We start from the raw sequence: 22,778 nt of genomic DNA, 5'->3' as shown, positions 1-22,778 counted from the left end.
ATCATTAAAGCGCTACATGGAACGGTATATTGAACAGTGGGCACAAGATAGATCATTAAACGGAACACGTGAACCCTTCGCACTCGAAACTATTTTAAATAAATCCGAAATACTAAAATCTCGTAACTCGCACAACAATACCATTATTAACAAGATTCTAAACCTGCGCCACGTATAAAAATTATTTTTCAAACCCGATCAAAGGATTCTCCAAAAACTCAGCCCCTGCTACAAATAACAATAGTAACCTACCTTAACAACGACTCCACTTTATACTGGATTTATTAAAATACTGGGAAGACAATAGTCGGAAAACAAATACACAGCCCGGTGTCCGGCGACCCGGAAAATATTTATTCTGTGCCAGTTAGCACAGTGTAAAGGCAGACCGGGGTCGTCGAGGGTTAACAGAACAGTTCACAAATAGAGAGCCGGAAGGATCTAGAAACGCGTTCGCAAGCGGAGATCGGAGCGAAGGAGGAAATTGGTTAGCGAGGAAGAAATTCGAGCCCTTTAGCCTAATTGCGGCCGGGGGGGAGGGGTATGGTCGAAAAATCGCGGTTTGACTGTGTGGAACGCGCTCGATCCCGGCTCTCTCTGTCTCTCTCTCTTTCTCTCTCTTTCTCTCTGTGGTCGTAGGTGCACGAGTCGCTAAACGTCACGTTCCTAGGAGGGTAACTTTCGGCCCGAGTTAGGGAGAAGAAAAAGCAAAGAGAAAGGGGGAGGAGAGGGAGAGAATCCACCGTATAGTTTGCCCAACCAACATTCCTGGAGGGATCTTTTGTTTGTTGGACTTGGGAGGAGGGGGGGGGGGGGGGGGGGAGGGGCTTTAACCTTAGATTTTTCAAGCACTGCTGGCAAATGGGGGTCTGTTTGCTATTCCCGGGATTCAATTATTAACTACTTAACACTTGGAGGTCCGGGTCACGTAGATTTACGGTTTTTCCTGGCTGCACGGTCCGCCAGCCATTTGTTCGAATTTTTGCGGACATGGTTCTCTAACATATACCACTTCTTACAATTAAATCACTTATTGAACGATAACAGAATTAAATATATTGAATGCCGAATAAAATCATTCGACGATCTCGAGAGCACATTTTCGGATAATTGAACTTGTCTTTAATATTACGTGCAGCGATTCTTGATTTTAATTAACTCTTTTCAGCTGCTTTCCTTAATAAACCGAACAAGGCGGTTTCCTTAAGTTATGTTAGTTTCTTAATTAGCCTACCGGTTCGAGGGACTTTTTATGCTTCCCGGCAATCAAACCTGCAGTAATTATTTATCGGGGGAGAAGCGGACCGGGCCGGAAAGGAGGAAAAAAAAAAAGAAGAAGTTTGCCCCCCATAGCGGCATAGCGGGATATTGAGTGAAACAAATTTAATTAGAGCTTATGAAATTGGAGCGGGTCGAGAGAAATAACTACCGCGATAAATCTTAGTCGTGAGCTTTCTTTTCATCAAACAAACTTGTTGTTTTTACTCGCGGAAAGTTTTACGGGTGCTGGTCCGGCGGTAACGATATTAACCCTCGCTTAAGGGATGCCGTGGCTGTTCAACGTTCAAATATAACGTTCGCGTTACGGTCGACTATTTGTTGTTACCGGGGCAAATTATTATTAATTGTTGCACAATTAATAATAAATCCGAGAAATTTGTAATAGTAGGGTACGAGAAATAGGAGGAAATAAATGTATGCCAAGTAAATAAACGACGGTGACTGAATAAATTGTTTCAGGGAACTGGAACACTCGTCGAGATAAATAAATTATAACTAGAAAATAGAAAATAGATCGAACAAAATAGAATTCGAGAGACAAGGAAATCCCTGCGCAATTAATCAACTGCGGAGCTCGATATAATAAAATACACGTTTCTCCGTCCTACGATCCCACATCCGAAAGTTATTATTCTCAGAGTACACATGACGGACGCACGGAATTTGCAATATGGCAGCCTTTGAAACGCAGTCCATCGCGATGCGGTTGCCACTGTTAACGCGAATGTTTCAAACAGATTTCACGGGGAAACGATATTATTCCGAAAATTGGTGTACGCGGATGTTTGAAAAATAAATTCCGCAATTAACCGGGCACAAGTTGTAAGACATCTTTCGGTTCGCAGCGTTACGCTCCCCGGTCTAGATTAAATCGAGATTAATATTTGCGAAAGTTGATTACAAACCCTTGAAAAAAAGATATTCGTCGAAATTTTTTCGCCCGCGTCGCTTCCTATTTTTTCGCGCGCGCGCGCGCGCCCCCATGGTTCCTTCGTTCTCCATTATTCTTAATTGATTGCGGCCCCGCCGTTGACTACGATCATTCAGATTAAAAAATCTTTTTGCTTTTTTTCTATTCCCGGCAATAATAACCGCGGCCTTTTATCACGGCCAGCGTGTACGCGACTGCGCGTCTACTGCGCGACGCCGCCGAAACTGCGGCATTTTGTAAAATTAGTTTATGGAATATTTAGTTACAGCGCAAACACGGGCGCAACAGCGGTGAATTGTTTTAACGTAACCTTTTAATCGCTCTGCACGCCTACCCCCGATACCACAATATTGCAATAACCTAAACGGTTATTGCATATTGAAGCGCTAAAACATTGCGTATTGACATTTTTAAACCTGCGCAATCACGAACCGCGCCGCTGCCTGTTCTTTTTTTATATAATACGAGAGAAATCATTTTTCCTGCTCAGGATAATTTTACTAGACTCGCGGAAGCATATGAATAAATATAACTATCGAGTTTAAAATTTATTTATTAGCTTCGAGAAAATATTGTAATTATTATACGATTATACTATACTTTTGATGACGACTGTAATATTCAAAGAAGGCACTATGCTCGACAATTTTTATATTTATATTTTATATTTTAAAATTATATTTTTTTTAATAAATATGTAACGATTATTTTACCAGCGTTGAAGTGTCTCTAAAAAATTGTCTAAAATCGGTAAACTATGTTCCATGAATTCACTATCGCGTACAAAAATTCGTTTAGACTTCCTAAAAGGTGCTAAACGCGTTTCAAAACTGCCACTGTCTAGATGACTAATCCTTCTGTCATAGATAAATAAATTCGTCACCCGGGCCAGTTTTATACCAGTTATAAACTGTTTTAAAAGTCATTGGCTCAGTTACGCTGTCGACTGTGCACGTAAACGTTCGTATATTGCGAGGGGGTTTCGATTTTTGTCGAAAACGCTGCAATTCGATTGCGCGGTGCGTCGCGGCTCCGCCGTTGCAGAGGCCGTTTTAATTCAGATCGGTAATCCCAGTGGCAAAAGAGAGAAAGAGATACCTCGAGAGAGAGATAGATAGAGAGAGGGAGAGAGAGAGAGAGAGGGGTCGGGTTAATCGTTAAAATGGCGGGCCAAAGTTGAAACATGTTCCTCGTCGGGCGGCGCACTGCCACGCAAATATACATATTTCTGCGCGCGTAGCCGGCCGCGGGCGGTCTGTAATACGCAATTTCTGTTGGCGCAATTAAAACGCGCCGTGACGCGGCCCGTCCGCGTCGAGTTGATGATGCCGATGCCGCGGCCGGGGTTGTAAAACGCGCGTCAGAAACAGGACGGTCGGTCGGTCGGTCGCCCGGGTAACATTGTAGCCAGGCGTTCGGGCTCGCGTGACCGTGCTCTCGGACCGCTGGCCAACCCGGCGGCGCTTTTTTTTCGCGTGAAAGATTAAAAAGGAAACAAAGCGTGTGGCGCAGGACAAAGCGAAGCGTTGTCGCGCCGCCAGCCCGCGTTCTCCTTCGTCGAATAAACGGCCGATCCCGGGGTATATTAACGCGGCGGAGCTGGAGGCGTTCGCGAAGAGCGACGAAGAGCGACGAAGAGCGGCGGTGCTCGCGGAGCGAAGTTCGCCGGGACTCGACGGAACAAGCAAACCGCGATAATGGTTTCGGAAGCGGGCGAGAAGCCGCCGACGCGATGGTAGGAAGATGCGACGGGCGCATCGGGGCCAGACCGGGGGTAATTAGAGGGTCGGGGGACCGTATGAAGCCGCGCGGCGGCGGCGGCGTCGGCAACCTCAGATTGAGGAGATACGCGGGAAAAAAAGAGCGCCAGGGCAAAAACCGACAGAGACGGATAAGGGCTGCGGGAAAACATCGGCCCGGGAGGAAAGTCGTCGGGAAGACGATGATGCACTCCGCGGTTACTTCTATCGCCTGATTTTCGTCTGCGAGAGGCGGGGCGAGCGTGTTTTCCGGCTGCCGGTGGCGGGAGGCACCCGCGACAGTATTTCGTCGCGGAACTTCGCGAAAATGATCTCGTTTTTGCTGCATTTGAAAATGATGTCGGTCAGGGACTGAACGAAGACTATTCTCTTTCTAAAGTCTGCTTAACAAAAATGTTGCGATAATGCTCTCCAGCTATAACTTTATTTGTAAAGAAAGTTTGGTGTCTTTGCTACTTTAACAATAGGCCTAATATCCTCTGTTCGAAATGATAACGTTTTCATGCATTAAAATTGTCTTATACGTTGAAATAGTCTTAATTAAACTTTCGATTAATTCACGTCAAAATATAATATCTAAATAAAATATAATATGAATCTTACGCCATAAAAATCTGATAATTAAATTAATCGAAGACAATCAGAATTTAAAAATTTCTTCGTCTCGTGAAGGAATTAATTAAAGAAGTAATCGCTGATAACTATCGTCGCGAGTCGTCGAAGCAAAGAGTTAAAAGGCACCACCTGTTTCTACATCATAATTCATAATTTCGCTACCGTCTTCGACTTCGCAACGATCCGGGAGAACGGCGCGAGCCGCGTTAATTTCCGCGTCGCGGATCACGAAAGGGTTCGATCCGTGCGTCGCGGCCCTCGCGAGGAAACAAACACGGGAAACGCGGGCAAGAAGCGGAGCGGGCAACGGTTTCGATCGAGGGTAATTGGAGGTTGGTGAATTTCCTTAAAAACCGTAGGGCGAACGGGGAGCGGGGCGGGACGGCGGCCGGGTACAAAAGGCGAGATAACGATCGAAATTACAAGCCGGTGGGACACGGGAAAAGGCGAGCGACAAACGATGCAAAGAGTGTAACGACGGAGGAGGTGGCCCCGGACTGGCTGCGGATAGATAAAAAGTGGGACGAAGACGGATAAGAGGAACGATAAAAAGAGGCCTGCGCGCGCGCGCTCACACGCGGCCACAACGCCGTTGGGAAGTGCTTGGCCGGCCGTGTGTCCCCTATTGCATGTCGCGTATCCACCTTTCCTGGCAATTTTATGTACACGGTAGGCGGATCGTTGGCTAGCTGGAAGTTCGAGATGAGAGGCTGGATAGCGGCGGCCAGCCGCCGGCGCCGGCCAGAACGAGCTGCCGTATAACGAGAAAACTGCCGACGATATCCGTCGACCGGGCCGGAATTTCATTTTTACATCGCGCCGTATATTTCGCGGACCCTATCTGCTCTCGATCATCGGGCCCCGTAGTCGTTTATCATTAGCACGCGACTCTTTGTTATCTTTATCTTTTTAATTCGCCGGCGAGCGCCGGACGCTCTCGCCCTATCTTTACTGTTATCTCTTTCTATCCGGGAGCTGTCCCCGGTTGGGCGAGCTTTCTTCGAGGAGCGATTAAAACGTTAACGGATCGACCAGATACCCGCGAGCCCCGGTGGCATTAATTATTAACGTATTGCTGCGTTACGGGAGAAAACGGTGCGCGTGTGTGCTTGGAAATCGCGTGGCGCGCGATACGCCGCCTGGATTAATGCGATTTCCTAGTTCCCGCGCGGTTCTTTCGCTGCTGATAACGCGGCGACGCTTGCCCACCGCGGTTGGATCAATCGGATATCAATAGGATACATGGATGTGTATACGATGTTCGACGAATGATATACAAACTTCTGGTGTATTAGGAGTTTAATTAACCTCATAGGCACGGCAGGATTTTTTTAACATTCCTAATACAGTCATGATTTCAACTGTATACCTTCTTCTATCATTCAACCACTGCAGCTATGTGAACCTTGCAAGCGATCCTTGAGAAAATACTCCTAAAAGACCTGTTGATCCAATAATAAAATTCTATTATTATTCACGAATTAACCAAAAAATCTTTAATAAATAATAATAATAATAATTAAGTAATTATATGGACTGCATATAATGCAATACTATAAAGTAAACCAAGCGAGGTATACTAGCGCCCTCTTCGAAGCCATCGAATCGCGCGAAGATTCATCCCAGCGAAGTCGCTAAAGCAATGACGCGGTTAAATTGCCCGGCAAATCGATTAACCGTACGGTCCGGACGGGTGTCAGGTGACAGTTCCCAGGACTAAGAACAATTTGGCTCACCTTTCGGCGGGTTGACGTGCAGGGCGGACCTATACAGGCTCTCCTCGTCGTACCAGTCCGCGTTCCTCAGCAGGGTCTTGGCGGACATGAGACACACTAACACAACGGTGGCCAGGAGTACCGTTCTGCCCCTTCGCCTGGAGCCGCTTCTTCTGGCTATCCGATAGCAGCCGGAGATCGCAGCCCCGACGATCAAGCAGGCCCCGACGCTCGGCAAGTAGAGGATCCTCTCGGCTATGACGAATCCCACGTAGAAGAATAAGTTGCTAGCCGGTAGGAAGGGAAGCACGAGGAAGCCGAGCGAGACCGCGACACCGGTCGCCGCTGTCTGTCTGCTGGCGAATCCGTTGCTGGCCGTCGCCGAATGGCTGGTGGCCCTTTTCGCGCAGTGACAGTCCCCGAAGGGCCCGTTGTTGTTGTTGTTCGCCGCTCTGCAACCGTCCGTGTGGCAACCGCCGATCCTTCTTCCGGCACAGACCGGGCAACGCGAAGACATGGAACGCGGATAGATCTGCACGAGGCTGAGGGCGACCTCTCGCGGCGACCGGCGTAGTATCTTCGCCGCCCATATGGTGGCGCCGATCAGCGCCGCGTAGAGGCAGACCGACTCCAAGTTACGGGAGTCGAAGAGGCTGGTTATGCGTGGCACGGCGTCCATGGACCAGTCGAAGCTCAACGTGCTAGGACAGAGGAGCATTCTAGCGCTCGCCGCTGGTAAATAGAGGAACGTCAAGCCACGTGTCAGCCGAGACGGGTGTCTGGCCGTTGGATTGTCTGCGCTGGCGAACTCCGGACGCGTGCCTGTGATCCTCAGCCTGCCGAGGACCAACAGGACCAAGCTGCCCGACAGGATGCCCAGGCTGCGGGTGCGGGTCAGTCCGCAATTCACCTGGAACGGGTAAGTAGTTTACCTTTTAATAATTTTCTTCGCATTCTGCAATCACGGATCTTCATATAATATAACAATTATCATCGACGATTATATCGAATAAAAATTAGATAAGAATGTAACCTGTACGTATCTAGATGCAAGTGGTATTCTCTCAACGATGTTAGTACATTAGAAATAACGTCGCAATAGTTTATAATTCTTCTATTCGTCTTCGTCGTTGTATGTTTCGTTTTTGTTAAAATCGCGCAACTTATACGTAGAATTCGATTGTTAGAATACTCGACTATAGCTCGTTATGTATAAATTCGATTGTTAAATACTCGGTTATAGCTTGATTGCAATCTTCCGGAGGTGAATGGTAGAATATGTTGCTAATACTTGATTTTCAGGTAGATTTAGATAGGCAGTGTATATATTAGTATCCTAGTATTGCGACTAGGAATTAGCGGAGTCTTTTGGCGCCGAACGATTTCTCAAGATGGCCAAACTTCCAACCGCAGGCGTCTCTAGCGACGGCGCGGTGAACTATATGTATATGAAGCGGTAAGTTTTAAAGCGATTTCACTAGAGGAGTTGTTGAATATGTTGATACGAGATTTGGATTACTTTCAGATTTGCAATGTTTCCGCAGGTTTCATGGAGATTGTTTATATCTTCTTCTAGCGGATCCCAGGGACTCTGTTAGAGATTGAATTGGATATGTGTTCATCGACGTACTTATTCTAGGATTATATATAAAATATAAATTTTTAGATTATATGTAGAATATCAGTTTTTCATAGAAGGTTGAAAACATTAATTATAATTTCTCAAATAGTAAAATATCTTTTATATTGTCAATCTATAAGGAAAACGAAATTCAGTAATATAACTACACAGTAATATTAAAGTAATATTAAACTATGTAATATCAGCATTTGTAAGCTACACTATTATGCACAATAAGATTTTAATAAAATAAAATATATGAGAAATAGATAGGTTTAAAAGGGTTATTGTATTTTTCCCTCGGAAACCTTATGTTTCGCGAAATTTTATTTTATTACGAGATATTCCCACCAACGTTTGTCATTAGATATTCAAATTTCTAAAATTAATGCCCGCAACACATTAAAATAACAAGGTTGCATATCCCCTCGTCCGGAACACAGTGTTCCGTGCGCCACGAGCGCACCAACACAGTAACATCTCTCGCATCCGCGTGCTGTCCCATTCCCTTTGTCAATCCGCCGACCATTATAAATATTTTAAATCCGGAATTATGTGATCCGGAATTTAATATTCCGCGTGCTGGAATAAATCGCCAAAGGTATAAAATACCTTTTTTTATTTTTTTTATTTTAGTCGAAATCGTCGAACGAGGGAGAAATCCAATTGGAAAAGTTGGGGCACGTGTGCTTTTCAATCAGGGGCCGGCCGTAGCGTGTTTGTTCATTATTCGCGATTCCCATTAGTAATAGGATATCCTCGAATTACTTGCTAACGATTCATTTATATCAACCGTAACGCGTCGTTCGATAATATTTTCTGAACTCGACTGATCCGAAGTTGACAGTTTCGTACGACCGAAATGGAAGCGTGTAATATGGCTTCGCCGAACGCATTATTATCGTTTATAATACGGAAAATGTTTCGTATAAAATCCACGCGAGGAGAAAAATCGGCAATTAGAGTTTTAAGGATATTCAGATATTATGTATATCATTTTAGTAAATCGTGATAATATTAAAGTTTGTCAGATTTGTATAATAGGACTTTCCTCGAAAAATGTTATTAAATTATTTTAGCAGCCTCTATAGCTTATATATAATTGTAAATAGGATTTAAAGTGGAGCAGGTAAATTTACCAATGCTCCAAGATGATTCAAAATTTTTTAACATTGTTACGAGAGAAATTAAATTTATATCTATTCTTTAATAGTTAAAAATGGAAATATTCGTGCATGGGATGTATGTTAATATAGCAAAAGGGTTCAAAATGCGACAATGATCCCTCGAAGACCTTCCGATAGATAGAAATTCTAGTATCCTGAAAATACAGTGTCGAAATGCACTTCGCGGGTGTCATACTCGTCGTCGTTGCAGTCGCGCCGACGATTCCCGATCGTTTATGAACTATAAAAGTCTAACAACAATCCCGGCCGGTTTTACGCGATTCCGCTCGCGGTAGAGCGTGAAATCAAGGCGATCCCCGATATCTTCTCGTCCCGTATAAAGGTTCGCGGTTGGTTAGAACGTCTGCCGTCGTAAAATATTCATGCCTTTTTAATAGACCGGCATCGAAATAGCTCGAAGACAGGTATTACCGGCGGAAGAGGATTAATCGAAAGTTCGCCGAGGTCGCCACCCTCCGCCCCCACCGGTCTATTGACAGAGTTTCGCTCGTAATTAAATGGAATCTTAATAACATAATCATCGAATGCGCTACGGGAGCAAGAACCCGACCGCCCGGTTTCCTCTGGGAATATAATTTAAATGAAACGGCTCGTATCCGGGAGCAGTTCCCGAACTAATTTGACCGGGCTGCGCAAACACAAGCCGTTCCGTTCACAGGAACGGGCCCGGGCTCGTCTCGAAAAGATTAATTCGCGGCGGCCATGCGTTCCGAGGGAACGGGTTGGAATGTTTCTGATGCAGCTCGATGATATTCGACGCGAAACTGCATTGCAAGACAATGGAAAGCGCGCGATGGATGCCGGTGAAAAGCGAACGCGATATTCTTTGCGAAGATGATAGAAAATCGAAGCGGTAGTAATAAAAATTGAATAAGAATTACAGAATTTAATTTATCAGATTTTTCGCTGGTTTAGAGTATATAGCATAAGCTTATAGCATAGTGCAAGCTTAAATGTGGTCGATTGCTTTACAACCCCTTTTACTAGGATTTCAATTAGAGTATAGATCAGCGCGTATTCGTCGTTAATAACTTTTGATGAAATTTTTGTTTTATAATATTATTCTTAATATTGTTAATTTCTTTAAAGCAATCTTATAATTTAGAACGTACTAGATACGAAGTGTTAAATCTCCAACTGCTGTGCTGATTTTTCAAATTCTATCCTTCATGCTCGCATTATTCGACGATACAGCGAATTATTGTTAACCTACAATCAACAATGAACAATTTATCGATCTCGAGGTCTCGGGTACAGCGTTGATAAATCATCCCGCGTTGAGAATTGAAATCGTTGTGGCCGGTCGCGGCCCTCAAACGAGTTTCTTTCGCGTTTTCCTTGCAGCGTGAGCGCGGAGAGAAAAATACGCCGCGTGCACCAAGAGGAAGTGAAAAGGCGACGAGAGCAAAAAAACGCGTGTAGCGAATATAATTACAGTTGGTTATCACGGAATCGCGGAGGAAAGCGAGCGGCACGCTTAATCGACGCGACGCTCTTGAAAGTCGGCGTTCCGGCGCGCAAATGAAAAGTAACGTCGAAAGCTTTTAAAGCAAGCCCGGGGACGGCGGCGGCGGCCGTGCCGTGGTCGCGCGTAATACGAAAGCTACATTTTAATGTTAAATTGCGAGCCTGCGGAAAAAGTCGCCGCGATAATTGCGCGTTCCAGAATCGTGCGGGCCCCCGCTTTGTTGGACACAGCCGTGATATAACTTCAGCGATAGATTCGCGGCGCTGCGACGGCGCACGCTTTCATCCGGATCAACCGCGGGTTCATCCTTCGCCAGAGGATTTTGTCGATTAAAGTGCGAACTATTATTTATGTCGTTTTTTTTCTTTATTCTTATTGATATTAAACGCGAATCATGAAGGGACGAATAAAGCGTCGATTGCTTGTTCACAACCCCCATCGTATCCCCCGATTGTTTAAACAATTTACAAATCGTATACCGTACGATAGATTCTAACAACAGGATTAACTATTGTTCGAAGACTTTTCTTCTATCTCGCACAATTCGCGAATTATAATAAGATAAGCAGCTGAATATTCGAGGGTTAATTTCCACCCCTTCGAGCGAATTTATGCACGAGAAAAAGATTGCGTTACACGTATTTACATATGCTTTACATATCCCCCAAGCATGCAGAACGTTTTTAATTTCCGCGTTGAGGATCATCCCTTATTAGTCACAGTTAGATAATAAAAGAATCGCTTATTAATAAACTGCGGATCTTATAAACAGCGAAAGTGAATAGGCGGATTACGAAACAATGAGCGTAGAGAATGTTTCTTTCATATAAAAATCCCTGGCTCTTTATCACGGTGCAACGAATGTTATTTATTCTGCCCAAGGTGTATTTATTTATAAAACACTGTTAAATAATACACCACGGTACCAGAAAAATAAAATACCGAATATTTATAGAAGAGAATATGTAAAATTACATATACGTAAAAATACGTTTAAAATTTCGTATACGCGTTTTGAGCCTCCCATAAGGGTGTGGGGGCTAAATGGTTGCACCATAGCGGCTAACATTCTAAAGGCGGTCTACAAAAATTTGTTAAGAACGTGAAGCTCGAAGGATTCAATTCCGGCCACGATAAACGTGTTTCCAGCCCACCGTGCACCGTCAGCCGGAACGCGCGGGAGGGTTGGAGGGGTGCCAAGGGTCGTTCGCGTTTCCGACACCCTTCGCGGAGGAGCGCCGCGCGGGAACTCGTTCTTCCACGGCTGTGTTCCGTAGCCTGTCCTTGCCAGCCGTAGCCCCCTGGCCCGTTTTCGCCATATTTTTCCTTCTATTATTGCGCCAGCCCGGGGGTTCCGGCGAGGCTCAGCACCGCGCGGAGGGTTGGAACACGGGGGAGGAAAAGGAGGCGGAGGAGAATCGTTTCCTCCCGCGAGCTTCTTGCCGGTCGCGTGCTGAGCCAAGAACGCGCGAGGCGTCGCAAAGCGGAAACGTCACCGACGACCTGGAACCTCTCTCTCTCCTCCCTCGTTTTCCGCTCGCTTTGTCTCAGCGGCGAGAAAATATGCGCGAGGCGACGCTTCCTTCCACCACCACCACCCCCTCCCTCCCGCAGAAAACGAGCAACAAGGAAGAACAAATTGCGAACGCGACGATCCGGTTGAACACGTTCTGTGTCGATCGCCAATGCGACTACCGTCTCCGTCGCGCTCATCTTCGCCGCGCTGTCCTTCCTGCGCTCGGCGGAAAATGATACGATCGCGTGCTCCGTTAATCTCCGTCCCCGGCATCGCGTCGTCGGAGCAACCCCTTTGTCGGCGAACTTCTCGATGGAATTGCTTGCCTCGATGACAACGGCGATGACACAGGCGTAACTGGGTTACGACGCGAATTATTCCTTCTTCGGCATCGGAAGTTCCCGCGAGTTTCTGCGAGCGACGATATTGTTCCTTGATTGACGCTAATGCGCGACCAGGTTTTCACTGCGGCGTTTGAGAACTGCGCGCGTTCCCCCCGGTCGTCGAAGACGGAAAAATCACGAGGCTGACGATGCGTCGTTATTTTAAGGGGTGCGTTTTATTTTATTATGTATTTTGTGTCACTGTAGACTTTATATTGTTATGTTTAAAAATGGAAGGCATCGCATATAGAATGATATAGTATTAACCCTTTCGGTACGCGCACTCTGTCCGCCATGACACTCTCGCTGTACGAGGCCCCGCGCCGAAAATTGCCGAGTCCTCCTTTATAAGAAAATATTTCCTAAGCGTTAAAGAAAAACTGTGCCTAATAAAACGACATTTTTGAACAAAAGTGTTGCTTGTAACTTAAGAGATATTCAGAGGTACTTATATAAAATATTAAGATTTATTTATATAAAATTCTGTTATTTATACCGGACGCCGGATATATCCGGCGCTCGTACCGAAAGGGTTAAATAAATATACCTTCAGATAGGAGAAAGGGTTCCCTATTCAACTTCTACATACATAATACATAGTAGGACAATCTAATAGTGCTAATAAAGTACTAACAATCTAAGCTGATATCGAGACGAGTCGAACGAAGCGACGTTAGAGAGCCTTCTATCGTAAAAACCATCTTCCCATCCTTCTCCGGACTGGCGTACTAGATGGCCCGCAGCATGCATCACGCCCAGGCGTCTGATGCATCTAGCGCATCCGGATGCGACGCGCGCGAAAGGCGAAGGCCCGGAGGCCGGGGGATGCACGGTCGAAGGTGTGTCTGGAGGTGGTACGAAGGTGGTTAAAGCCGGCTCGAAGCCAGCCGAACGCGGCTGGAGACGTGCATCAGCCCGCTGTCTCCGACAGATCGCTCGGGCTGGTTTCCGTTTGCACATGCTGCAACGCCGTCGCGTTATCGGTTACACGGCTGTCTACCGCCTCTCTGTGCGCGCTCGCGAACGTCTACGGGCCCCGTTCACGAAGTACACAAGCGAGCGGCGAACTTGCCTCGACGGATGTCGCGTCGATACGCTTCGAAGGGATTCGCCTAACCGCCCGAGATGTATCGCTGTTCGCTTCCGGCTACAGCCGGGGTACTACCGAACAGCTTCCGAGCTGATGAGCCGAGCGACTGATGCGCGGAATTGAGATTATCTGTCGGTTCTCTTCGCGGACCGACGCCGCCGGTCTTCTTCCCGTTGGCTTGATTTTTAAACAGATAAATATTGTTACAAAAATGCCGATTTCTTCGAGAAATACATGCAGTTATTGTAACGTAAATCTGTATCGGTGAACTATGATTTTTACGCCAGCGAATCGCGATGCAAATCGTTGAGATTAAATATAAAATATCTCGATAAAAATAGCAATGTATAGATCGAAGTATACTTGGTCTATGTTTGATGTAATGGTGGATGAACGAGCATCCTAATCTTCTAGTTGGCATGCACGGTTGTCGTTCCGCGGTCCCCGTTTAGAAAACGGTTTCCGCTGCACGTGTGCCGTGCATTACCGCGGCGAAGACACATTACACGGCTGGAAATGAATCCGGCTGGGTCGCGCGCCGGTTGCTTATAATTACCGAGATCCCACCCCCCCGTAACATTCACGGATAATTGTATCGCGTCACCTAATTGCATCCTGTTATCAATTCACTGCCGGCGGAATAATCTGCCGCGGTTTGCCCGTCCTCGGCTTCGCCTACTTTCGCTTGTCAGGTGGGTAATTTGATTACGTCGTTCTGCTAGACCAGTCCATTTTCCGTTGTTAATATTCGTAATGGCAGCCGGGAACGCCGTGGCCGGGCGCAATCCGGCGTAATGCAACTCTCGAAACGTTAATTTACGTTAATGTGTCCGGGGCACGTGAGAAGCGCCGCGACGCGGGCCGACGCGGCGCTAGTCGATTCAATGCGACGCGATACGATTCGACGCGGTGCGTCTCGATGCGATACGATTCGACTAGATTCGACGCGGTGCAATTCGACTCGATTTGACGCGACGCGGTGCAATTCCATTCGATTTGACGCGGCTCGACGCGACGCGGTGCAATTCGATTCGATTTGACGCGATTCGATGCGACGCGATGCGGTGCAATTCGATTCGATTTGACGCGACTCGCTGCGATCCGGCGCGATTAGATCCAAAATGGTGCAATTCATCGCACTGCGGTTAAATTCGATGCAATTGGACGCGCTGTGGTTGTAATTTTTTCATAGAAATTACGTATAAAAAAAATGTTAAAAAACCACCCCGGGATGTCGTTCTGATCTTCCCTTTGCTTTTAATAAAATTAAAAATTCCACATTATAATTCCAAACTGAGATTTTCCATAAAGTAAAAACCTAACAGTGAATTTTTATCTTGATTTCAATAAATATATAAATCCACCCCCTTGGTCGATGATTAGTTTAGCAGTTAATAATTTATTACTTATCGAAACAATTTAAAAAATAAATACACCAAAGTATCGCCCTAATCTTCCCTTTGCTTTTTAAAAAATTAAAAATTCCACATTATAATTAAAAACTGAGATTTTCCATAAAGTAAATACCTAACAGTGAATTTTCATCTTGCTTTCAATAAATATTTAAATTCACCCCCGAAGTCGAAGATTAGTTTATCAGTTAATAATTTCGTCGTCGAGGTCGTAGATGATCGACGCGCCTGTTTCGGATCCGCGATCGCGATTGCGGAATTTCTACGGGCCGCGAAAACGCGCGTGAACATGAAACCACGACTCGCGAGAGGTGGGGAAGGGGAGGGGAGGGACAGGAAGAAAAATTCACGGCCCCTAAAATTTGATAGGCCGTGGGGCCGATCCATAAATTCCGCTCGGGGCAGTTAAAGCGTACGTTCGACGAGGTCGTAAGGCGGAGCGGAATCGAGTAGTAAAATGTAAATTCCGTGGCGACCGTCGACCGAAGGCGCGCGGTTCGTAAATCCCGGAAGTGGGTTCCGTTGGCACCGCGGCGATTTTCGGGACCGCGAATTAGGGGGCGACCCTTATTAGTCGCGGCGCAATCGACGATTCGTTATCGGGAGACGTTTAAGCGCTGTCTTCTTTCCTTTGAAGAAAATAGAGAATCAGATGTCCGAATTTAATTGGCCACCCTCGAAAATTATATAAGTTTTATACAATTGTTTCACAGATTTATTTATAATAATTACAATTTGTTCTAAATGTTAAAGGGTTCGTTGGGTTCAATGACTGAAAGAATAAGTGAAAGGAACTTTACTTTTTCAATTTCATATTTTCGTGATTTCAAAAATATTTTTGTAGTGTCTTAAACAAATATTCTTTTTAATATGTAGGATATATTTATCCCTTACTTTAGCCCCTTTTTAGGTAGGCCTCTCCTTTTGTATCGACTTCTGCCCTTCTCAGTTGACCCCTCCCTTGTGTACATTAAACTTATTCTCTTTCAGACTAGCCCCTCTCCTTTGAATTTGCAACATCCCCTCTGGGTTTACCCTCGCCTCCTTCGACATTGTACCCTATTGCATTAATCCTCCTTCTTTCTATTACCCTGTGCCATTCGAGGTCAGCTCCTCCTCGGTATAATTACATAATTAACAGTCCACTTTGCAGCAGAAACGCAACAATTTTCAAATTCCCAACACCCCAATTAAAATCAGTAAAACTGTAAGTGTTGCCTAACAAATTGGAACAAACGCCTCCATTCCAACAATATAAAATAAATGAAATAAAAATCGAAGAAAGGGGTACCCAAACAAGGGACTCTCTAAAGTCCCTCGGATCCCTACCGATCCACCTAAAATCCGAATAAACAGTGTAGCGAAGCAAATTGTTTGCTTACCTTCCGATTCGACTCGCCCCGGCAAAGTTCCCAGAGGAGGCACAAGGCCAGGGCGCAAATCCCGGTCTCCTTGGCCAGGGTGGCCAGCGTGGACGAGACGATGGCCAGCAGCAGAGGGAACGGCGACCTGGACTGGTCGCAGTGGGCGCAGTAAGCCAGGAAGGCCGACAAGGTCAGGAGACAGGCGAGCAAATCAGCTCTGCCGACGACGCCGGCGACGGCTTCGCTGTGAATCGGGTGCACTGCGAAGAGGAACCCGGTGATCGCGTGCCCGAGGTTGTTCCTTCCCGGCAATACCTGCGAGAGAAATGCACCCGTTTTGAGGACCAACAGCCGAGGATCGCATCGCTTTCGGCGATTGGCAACGGCTTCCGCCCGACGAACATAGCGACGAACATAGCGACTCCAAAGCGAACAGCTCGGCGATCTAATTCGCGGCGCAATTTCCGCTCGTCACAAACGCGCGCCGCCGCGGACAAAAATTTTAGCCGAGGCTCGCGGTAAAAGCCCGCAAAGGGCTCGCGCGGAACCCGATGCGCGGAAAAATTATGGAAAGAAGGATCGCGGGAAATGCCACTTTCCGCCCCTCTCCGGTGCATCGCGGCATCGCGACGAAATATTCGCGCGCAATGGGACACCGGCTTCGCGGCTCGGCGAAATAGTACTTTGTACGGCAAATAGATGCTTTTCGGTACTTTTTCGAATGATATTTCATTCGTTCGGTGGGAACGTACTTTCCGAAATTGAACGTTTCGTTCGCCGGATTTTAAGAGGAATATTTCATACATAGTATTTTTGTATGAAACATGCTGGAAATATTTGAGCACGGAATACTTTATTTGTTCGATTCACCCGGCGCGAAATAAAATGTTTTATTCCGCCGATGTGAAAGGAACGCGGAGGAAATATAATTATTTCGGTCTTTGTACGGTATCACGGTTTAAACGTGAATTAAAATAACAAGAAGCGGCGCGTTGCTCGATCGATTGGATTTGAGAAACAGAGATGCTCGTTATGCGAATAGTACGTAACAAAAATTATTCCGCGTATTTGTTCGAATAATTCGCTTGTCTCTCGAACGTTTCCTCGTTCTTTTTCGGACGATCCGTCGTTTCTTATTCGAATAAATAATTCGACACGGGTACGACTGCCGTCGATACGCCGCGCGCGTATTTTTCATTTCGATGGACAAAAATGCCGATTTTTCCGGCGTCCTCTAATAAAGAGTTCCCCGGCTCGCCAATGTTTTTGCAAAACAGTTTCCGAATAGAAGAGGGTATTGTGTGCCGGGGGGAAAATGTCGATATTTTTGCATTTTATTAATACTTCGCCGTGCCGTTTCCCGCGGGAATCCGTCGGCCACTTTATTCGCCGTATTGAATAAAACGGGTGGCCCTTCGGCCGCGTCTCCTGTTATTTTTCTAATTGTAGGAAAAGGAAGCTGGCGGCGTAGGCTCTCCGCGGAAAGGTCGTATTTTTCTGTATTAATAAACGCTCGCGAGCACGAACACGTCCGCGCGCGCGTTATTTATCTGCGGCGGGTATCGACGGTTGCCGGCAATTTAAAATTTCAATGGACTATAACCGCGTACAGGACACTCGAAACTTCGCCCGCGTATCGATCGTAGGCGAGCCACGCTTGTTAAATTAGCCGCCGCGATATCTCGAGATTTACTCGGCCGTCAAACTTTATGCGCGCCGCCGATGCACTTCCCGGCGTACTTGAAGCCACAATTAAGACGAGACAATGCCCCCACCTCCCCCCGTTCCATATGTTATAACCCGTCGTTTATTGCGTGTAATAAAACGGTGTGTCCAGACGGGAGCGAATGCGTGTCGGATCAACAGGAAGATACAGTCGGTCCCATAAGTATTCGTACCCTCGTACGATGTAATATAAATTATAACAAAATTGATTAACAGCACAAATTAACGACACAAATGATACAAAAATTGGGGAATCGCGAGTTACATTACAGCGTCGCGAAACCAATTATCGCGGTTTATTTTCAAATTTTGTTTTCAGATTTTAAAGTTAGCGTTGCGAGAAAAATCGCGTCTAAAAAAAATTAAAAATCATTCATCCGATGCATTTCTTTTTGTTTTTCTTCGGGTGTTACTCTAAGCTTAACTCTGAGCCTATTGTCGCGACGCGAGACGGTAAAGAGACGGGGTTCTACATCGAAAAGCGAAACAGCGAAGCCCAAAAGATGCGACGCCCGTTACCGAAGTCCGCGGCAGCCGCGTTCCATGCTATTTATGGAACAATGGCCGCAGAGGCGTCGCCAGCGTTATTTCGGGGGATTAAACGCGAAACAGGCGAGAGCGCGAACGGAACCGAATCTCTTGAAACGGAACAACGGATTTCCTCCGGTAATCCCGTTTCCATTACGATCGCCGTGCCAGGTGGCCAGGTGACACGTAGTGACCGTCAGGCCGGAAGAGGTGCGTCGCGCCCGGTTATTAACGTAATATTCCGGAATTAAATGGACCGGTAAAATTTTATTTCGAACGGCCGTCATAACGTCTGGCATTATCAACCTCGCTTGACGTACGCGCCACAGGTGTCACTATTACCTCGTTTTCTATCACAGCGATGCGAAATCTGACCGGCGCACGGTTTTCGAAAATTTCGATTTTTTTGGAAGGTTTCTGAGTCGGTGAAAGGTTTCTATTGTTCGAATAATTTCTTTGAATACGTTGACAAGGTTAGGTTAGTCTTGTAGTAATTTTCTAGTAATTCATATTTTTTATTCAACTATAGGTATATATAATTTAAATTATTTATTCATATTTCTTGATTTAATCATTCATATTATTATATATACAATTATATTGTCCTACGATAATTTATTGCAAAGATATGGGTAGAGAATGTCTCAATACTAAGAAAATAATTAAAACCATACACTCTTTTCTGTATAATAAAAATTGCTTCCATTCGTCATAAAAAGACAGTATTTAAATATAAAACTATTTCCTCCTTTAACAGTATCAATTATTCGAATTTATTTCTGCATAAAACACCTATACTCTGAACATCCACTACCAGAAGAAAATTTCACCATAGAAACGCCCATCATATCTTTCTCAATTTCTTGAATATCTTCAAAATTACAAGTTTCGAAACTTACGCAAGATAATTGTGGCAAAGACACGTTTTGCGGCGAGACACGAAGTTTCCGTTACAACGGGAACGTTTCGAGGTTAGAATCTCGAAATATCTCCGTTGCGAAACTAAAGTAGTAGAAAGCGAAACATATCCGGCCGTTCGTACGCTCGCGAATGGTTACGTATTGTTATTAATAATTATGAACGTGCTGGGAGTAATTGCGAGCCAACGAGCAACAATACTTGCCGGGAGTTCGGAGCGTGGGCGCATTAGGGCCGCGGAGGATCGTGCGTCAGCGAAGTTCGAAAAGGTCGAAAGTACAAGAGTGCAGGGTGAAACGTAACAAAAAGCATCGTTGAACGAAGTGAAAAGTTAACGGGATAAGTTAACAAAATTCTAACGTTTCTTTATAGCAAATGTTTACAATTATTAAGAAGTTACACTTGTTATTTTTATTATTTCATAAAGTGCATTTAATTAATAACTTTAATAAATCATAAAGTAAAATCAATTAAACAATCGCATCAATCTCCAACAATTCCAAGCACTCAAAAACCATCTCTGACGATCGTTCCTCGAGATAAACCTTCGCCACAAATTCCAAATGATCGAACACCCCCATACCATAATCGAGGAACTGATAAACGCGATCATTCGCCCCGCAAATCGACCTTCCACCCGCGAATGGACTTCTTGTTCGTACCGATGAATTACGCAAAGGGCCGGGGCAAATAACAACAACGCGTAAACAACGGGTATAATTTACCTTCCTGGCGACCCTGACCACGAGCACGGTGCAGGCGGCGTGCAACGCGACGTTCGCCAAATGGTAACCCCAGGGCTCCAGGCCGCCAAACAGATGATTCAATCGAAATGTCGCCACGCAGAGCGGCCTGTAACTGCCGTGGGATCCTTTGTCTGTCAGGGGCGTGCCCCAGAAATCATTCTCCAGCAGTCGGTGCCATGGCGTGCTTGACAGCAGGTCTGGATTCGTCAGGATGGCCCTCCTGTTACAGAAATCACAACCTGTTAGAATATAGCGAATAATAAACACCATGACAATAATTTCCAATATTTTCTTTCGCAATTTGTGATTTATAAAAATGAGGAATTTTCTGTTCGAGTGGAGGTTATAATAGATTGATTAAGAAGATTTTTAAGGTAGCATAATATAGTATTGTATAGTATGGTGTGGTGTAGTTTAGTTTAATGTACTCTAATCGAGAATGATATGGAACAGTCAGTAATCTAGAACATAGTACAGTATAGTATCGTACAGTATAGTATAGTATAGTATAGTAAAGTATTATAGCACAGTATAGCAAAGTATAATATAATATAATATAATACAAATATACTATACAATCTATATTATTTAATAATATAAATATAATCTTGGCACTGTCGACACTATACATAAGTCGCGTTCAGGGCTCAGCTGTCGGTCTCGCGATTCTCGATCGAAGTTGCCGGAACGAAAGCTCGCTTCAATCGCAGCACCGGAGAAGTTCGCTATAGGATAGTCCGCAGCGGTCCGAAGTTTCCTTCTGCAACGCGGCTGTCCGTCGGCCAATTAGCCGGTCCGTCACTGGTAAACGTGCAGAAGGACCCCGCGATCGTTTCGAAGGAAAATTCTCTTTATCCCCGGGGTGGGCGCGTATCGGCGGCGCCTCCATCAAAATCGGGACACGCGCCGGGCCGGTTCGTTTAAAGGACTCGATGGAGCATCGCGCGAAAACAAAGTCCGATGCGTAACGACTTGGGTAACGATTTAACGAGCGCTCGTTTCCGCGAGAGCCCTTCATCCCCGGCCACAAAGCGACGTAACAGGGCGTTCCCCGGGTTCTCGCGGCCGCGTTCAACCCATTTTTACCCGACGGTCATTACCGTGAAGCCGTAACTCGTCATCGTAAATACCCCGACACCCGAAACGTTCGACTCTTTCTTCGCTGACCGACTCGTCCGAGCCCTTATCGCGTCCCTTGGGATGAAAGTGCAAACAACTGCAACATCCTCGCTCCGCGCGTCTTTACTCCAGCACCGATGCTGTTCTAACATAGCCGCAGCTCGAAGTGCGGTAACTTTGGGAGAAGAAATCTTAGCGACTTCGTTCGGCGCTTAAATTAAAGAGGAAGGTCCAGGCTTTATGACCTGGTAAACGGCATGGTCGAGAAAAATTTTGCCGTGGCTGTAGAGGGCGCGGAACCTCGCCCTTTTTCGGTATCGCGAATATGTTCTCAGATTTAGAATATCTCTGTCGTGGACTGTGAGATATAAAAATTAGAATATACTGTCAAAAATTAGAGATTTCAAGCTTTAATAAAACAGAGCGTCATTATAAAAGAGTCATTGTTTCATAATAGGAATTAACTGAATTATAGGTGTTCCAAGATGAACGATATTCCTATCAGTAATCAAGGATGCTTAAATTTTGCTGTTCACTGTATAACGAAACGTTCGAGCGAATGTTCGCACAGTGGAAGGTTCGTACAACGGGTGTTCGAGTAACGGAGGTTCGTCGGTAAATCGCGGAGGCGGCCGCAGCCGGGACAAGCCGCCTAGGAAGGAAGACGGAGAGGACCGTGGAGCCGGGAGAACGCGCGTAGACCGTAGAACCCGGCGGCGTGCCCGCGGCATTTTAATCGACGAGCGATCGATATTCATGAGCACCGGGCGGAACGCGATGTTTCGGCTCGTCTCGAGACTCTGATACCGGAGGCGACGCACCTGAGCCATCGTCGAGGGAAATGGAACCGGGGTGGGGGGAGGGGGGGCTCGATGAACACCCGGCCAATAATTTCGAATTCCGCAGGCCTCCAATAAGCCCGCGCCCTGCACCCGCGCGCCGCCGTCCCGCCGTCCCGGCGTCCCGCCGCGCAAGCCTTCCCGAATCGCGTCGCATTTTCTACGTGAGCCCCGTGCAATCGACAGCGGAAACAAGACCCCGAGGATTCTTCTTACAGGGAATTTAAATCGGGGCCACCTGTTTCGCTTATAACACCGACGGGTGGAGGGGGGAGGATCGGATCGATCGAATAACGTGTTCCTGAGGAGGAAGGATACTCGGCCGCCGACGCCGCCATTTAAAATTCATTCGGCGACTCCGCGGCGAGAGCCACGCTCGGTGGAACAGCCGATTGTATTTACAATGACAAATGCGAGCCGACGGCAGTTTAGCCGGCTCTGTACGGGAATATCGAATTTTCACGGGACGCCGGAAGCCGCTTTGTTCGTTATTAAGAGCGCGGCGGATCGATTCCTTTACGCATAAATCGATCACGCTGCGAGGGGAATACGTTTTGTTG

The 22,778-nt window shown here is 46.1% G+C and overlaps 1 protein-coding gene across 1 annotated transcript in view; it reads right to left on the bottom strand.

The window, feature by feature from the left end:
* The window catches only part of Tmtc2 (Transmembrane O-mannosyltransferase targeting cadherins 2), a 156,742-nt gene that overhangs the window by 6,319 nt on the left and 127,645 nt on the right, over window positions 1–22,778 (bottom strand). Inside the window, exons 4-6 of the mRNA XM_078180728.1 lie at window positions 20,240–20,499; window positions 16,362–16,658; window positions 6,324–7,212 (exon numbers count right to left, since the gene is read on the bottom strand). Coding sequence (XP_078036854.1) covers window positions 6,324–7,212; window positions 16,362–16,658; window positions 20,240–20,499 — 1,446 coding nt within the window. The remainder of the gene's footprint in view (window positions 1–6,323; window positions 7,213–16,361; window positions 16,659–20,239; window positions 20,500–22,778) is intronic.

Source organism: Augochlora pura, chromosome 5 (genome assembly GCF_028453695.1).
Source record: "Augochlora pura isolate Apur16 chromosome 5, APUR_v2.2.1, whole genome shotgun sequence".
NCBI classification, from domain to species: domain Eukaryota; kingdom Metazoa; phylum Arthropoda; class Insecta; order Hymenoptera; family Halictidae; genus Augochlora; species Augochlora pura.
Note: the sequence above shows the minus strand (reverse complement) of the source record. Positions and strands in the feature narration are given on the sequence as shown.